At 48.7% G+C, this 4,047-nt stretch overlaps 1 protein-coding gene across 1 annotated transcript in view; it reads right to left on the reverse strand.

The window, feature by feature from the left end:
* Positions 1-4,047, reverse strand: part of bcl3 (BCL3 transcription coactivator) — a gene marked incomplete at its 5' end in the record, with an annotated part of 10,938 nt that overhangs the window by 4,902 nt on the left and 1,989 nt on the right. The window contains 2 exons of the mRNA XM_048593990.1: positions 98-175; positions 837-925. Coding sequence (XP_048449947.1) covers positions 98-175; positions 837-925 — 167 coding nt within the window. The remainder of the gene's footprint in view (positions 1-97; positions 176-836; positions 926-4,047) is intronic.

The raw sequence follows: 4,047 nt of genomic DNA on the forward strand, positions 1-4,047 counted from the left end.
CGCACTGTCGGAGGGTCAGCGCTGAGGGAGCGCCGCACTGTCGGAGGGTCAGTGCTGAGGGAGTGCTGCACTGCCCCAGTCTGTGTTAACCTTTTACCTGCAGGAGAAGCCTGACCATGTCCATGTAATTATTCTCGACTGCATGAACCAGGGGTGTCTTCCCGCTCTTAATATCCTGCAAAAAAGCAGAACACCCACATTTTCAGGAAAGCATTTCTTTGAGGGCACGAGAGATTCCATTAAACTCACCCTTGAGGTCTGGTATCTGGCAAGTAACACTCGTGCCACACAAATGCCGGTCTATGACCATCACCCATAAGAGACAATCTAACCACTGCCCCCCTTGACATTCAATGGTGTTCCCATCACTGAATCCCCCACTATCAACATCCTGGGGGTTACCATTGACCAGAAACTCAACTGGACTCACCACATTAACACAGCGGCTACAAGAGCAGGTCAGAGGCTGGGAATCCTGCAGCGAGTAACTCCCCTCCTGACTCCCCCCAAAGCCTGTCCCACCATCGACAAGGCAGGAGTGTGATGGAATACCCCCCAATTGCCCCTGGATGAACCTTGCTGTGGGGGTGAGCCTGCACCAAGAGAGCCTCGGTGGTTCAAAGATTCTCCAGGGACAGCTAGGGACGGGGCAGTAATTCAACAAGGTGCCAGTTGTGTCCCATTTGCACTGTCTCTTGGGCAATGCCCTTTGACCTTTGCCAGCCTTGGACCAATTGCCTTGGCCACCGTGACCAGGAACGCAAAGCCACGAAGACCAGGGGGGATTTGGGGGGGGTTGTGGGATGTGGGGAGGGGGCAGTTCCCACCGGGCTTACCACAGCGTCGACGTCAGCGCCCTGGTCCAGGAGAAATTCGACGATTTCCTTTTGGTAGCTGATCACCGAGACGTGTAACGGTGTGTAACCTGCAGCGGAGAGGGACAGAAACAGGCCAGGGTGAGACTGAGAGTAGCAGGAGTGGCGTTTTGGATTTCATGGGGATTTCTGAGCGTGGTTCATTCATGTCAAGGTGCACCTTCGAGTTTTGCATCGGTAATTAATAACCAGAAATGCTGAGGAGGGGGGTGGGTGGTTGGGGAATAGGGTTGAAGAAAACAGGAAGTGAGCTTGATTAATAAGTCTTTGTTTTTCACGTATTTTCAACAAAAGGTAGACCTCACTCGAACTAAAATGTAGGCCTCACCATCAACACCAACTATACCTGCCACCATTACTAAAAAAAATATATCTTACTATTCACGAGAATGTAGGCCTCAACATTTGACTAGACTATTCCTGCTATCGTGACATAGATTCATAGAATCGTCCAAGGCTGTTTGGCCCATTGAGTCTGCACTGACCCCTCCGAATAGCGTCCCACCCAAACACAGGCCCCCCCCACCCAATCCTTTTAACATAGTTAACATAACCAGCCTGCTCGTCCATAGACACTATGGACAATTTGGCGTGGCCAATCCACCTAGCCTGCCAATCTTCAGAGTATCGGGGGAAATCCACGAAGGTAGACATCTCACCGTTCACTCAGATTTAGGCTCAATCACCACAGACTGGAATGTAGACCTCGCCATTAACTAAGCTACCGGCATCACCATTACCGAGATTGTAGGCCTCACCATTGACCAGAAAGTAGGCTTCACGATTAATAAGACTGTGGGCCTTACCATTACCTAGAATGTAGGCCTCGCCATTAACTAAGCTACAGGCCTCACCATTAACTAAGCTACAGGCCTCACCATTAACTAGGCTACAGGCCTCACCATTAACTAAGCTACAGGTCTCACCATTCACTGAGATGTAGGCCTCGCCATTGACTAGACTGTAGGCTTCACTGTTAATTGGTCTGCAGGCCTCACTATTGACTGAAATGTAGGCCTTACCACTGACCAGAAAGTAGGCCTCAACTTTGAGTCGAATGTGCCCTTTGACCTGGGTCCTGACGTTTGGCTTGGCATCACCTTGTTTCCTGTAGAGAAGGCACTGGAATTGGAGTCTGGGCCTCCGGAGAAACTCCACAAGACTAATCCACAATTACATGCTGGTGTGAATCTCCGGATGAAGATGTCTGTTTAACACTTCTGTGTTCCCAGGAGTTTAACTGTGAGCAGCTGTCTGCCTGGGAGTAACTGGGTGAAGAGACCAATGTTGATGCATTGAGCTGCCTACCCCTCAGTCTGTAATGGACAAAATTCCCTGAGCCTGGTAACTCAGAGAATGTTTCCACGGAGACAGTCCAGAGCCAAGGGCTGGGAGACCACAGTCTCAGCGTGACCAGAGCGGTGTTTTTTTATCTGAGATGAGGAGAAATATTTTCCTCACTCCGAGAGTAGTGAATCTCAGGAATTCTGTCCCTCACAGAGTCGGGGAGATTCAGCCATTCAGTACTTTCAAAACTGAGAGTGAACAGATTTTGGGCACAAGGGGACAGGGCAGGCAGAGAGTGCTGAGGAAAAGGATCAGCGGCGGTCTCATTGTGTGCCTGTGTGTGTGTGTCTGTGTCTGTGTGTGCATGAGTGTGTCTGTGTGTGTATGTGTGTCTGTGTGTGTGTATGTGTGTCAGAGAGTGTGTGTGTGTGTTTGTGTGTGACAGTGTGTGTGTGTATCTGAGAGAGAGAGTGTGTGTGTGTGAGAATGTGAGAGTGTGTGTGTGTGTGTGAGAGTGTGAGAGAGTGTGTGTGTGTGTCTGAGAGAGAGAGTGTGTGTATGTGAGAGAGTGTGTGTGTGTGTGAGAGTGTTTGTGTGTGTCTAAGAGAGAGAGTGTGTGTATGTGAGAATGTGAGAGAGAGTGTGTGTGTCTGAGAGAGTGTGTGTGTGTGAGAGAGAGAGAGTGTGTGTCTGTGTGTATGTGTATCTGTGCGCGCGTGTCTGTGTGTGAGTCTGTGTGTGTGTGTGTGTATGTGAGAGTGTGTGTGTATGTGTGTCTATGAGAGTGTGTGAGAGAGAGTGTGTGTGTGTCTCTGTGTGTGAGTGTGTGTGTGAGAATGTGTGAGAGAGAGAGAGTGTGTGTGTGTATCTGTGTCTCTGTGTGTGTGTGTGTGCCTTTCTGTGTGCGTGTGTGTTTCTGTGTGTGTCTGAGAGTATGTGTGCGCCTGTGCGTGTATGTGTATGTGTGTTTACGTGTGTGTGTCTGTTTGAGAGTGAGCGTGTGAGTGTGTGTGTGTGTGAATGTGAGTATGAGTGTGTGAGTGTGTATGAGAGAGATGGCTAGCACGAGGGGACATGGCTTTAAATTGAGGGGTGATAGATATAGGACAGATGTCAGAGGTAGGTTCTTTACTCAGAGAGTAGTAAAGGCGTGGAATGCCCTGCCTGCAAAAATAGTAGACTCGCCAACTTTAAGGGCATTTAAATGGTCATTGGATAAACATATGGATGATAATGGAATAGTGTAGGTTAGATGGGCTTCAGATTGGTTTCACAGGTCGGCGCAACATCGAGGGCCGAAGGGCCTGTACTGCGCTGTAATGTTCCATGTTCTATGAGTGTGAGTGTGTATGTGAGATTGTGTGAGTGTATGTTTCTGTGTGAGTGTGTGTGTGAGTGAGAGTGTGTGAGTGAATGAGTGAGTGAGTGTGTGTGTGTGTGTGACTGTGTGAGTGTGTGACTGTATGAGAGTGTGTGTGTGTCTGTGTGTGTGTGTCAGTGTGTATGTGTGTATATATCTATGACTGTGTGTGTGTATACGTGTGAGTGTGTGTGTGTGTCTGTGTACATGTGTGTGTGTATGTCTATGTGTGTGTGTGTGTCTGTGTGCATGCGTATGTATGTATGTGTGTGTGTGTGTATGTGTGCATGTCTGTGTCTGTGAGTGAAAGTGTATATGTGTGTGAGAATGTATATGTGTGTGTCAGTGTGTGTGAGTTTGTGTGTGTGTGAGTCTGTGTGTGTGTGTGAGAGAGTGTGAGAGAGTATGTGAATGTGTGTGTGAGTCAGTGTGTGTGTGAGAGAGTATGTGAATGTGTGTGTGTGTCAGTGTGTGTGTATGTGTGAGAGAGTATGTGAATGTGTGTGTGAGTCTGTGTGTGTGTGT

The sequence above is a fragment of the Rhincodon typus genome, unplaced genomic scaffold, assembly GCF_021869965.1.
Source record: "Rhincodon typus isolate 14 unplaced genomic scaffold, sRhiTyp1.1 hic_rhity00005039, whole genome shotgun sequence".
Classification (NCBI taxonomy): domain Eukaryota; kingdom Metazoa; phylum Chordata; class Chondrichthyes; order Orectolobiformes; family Rhincodontidae; genus Rhincodon; species Rhincodon typus.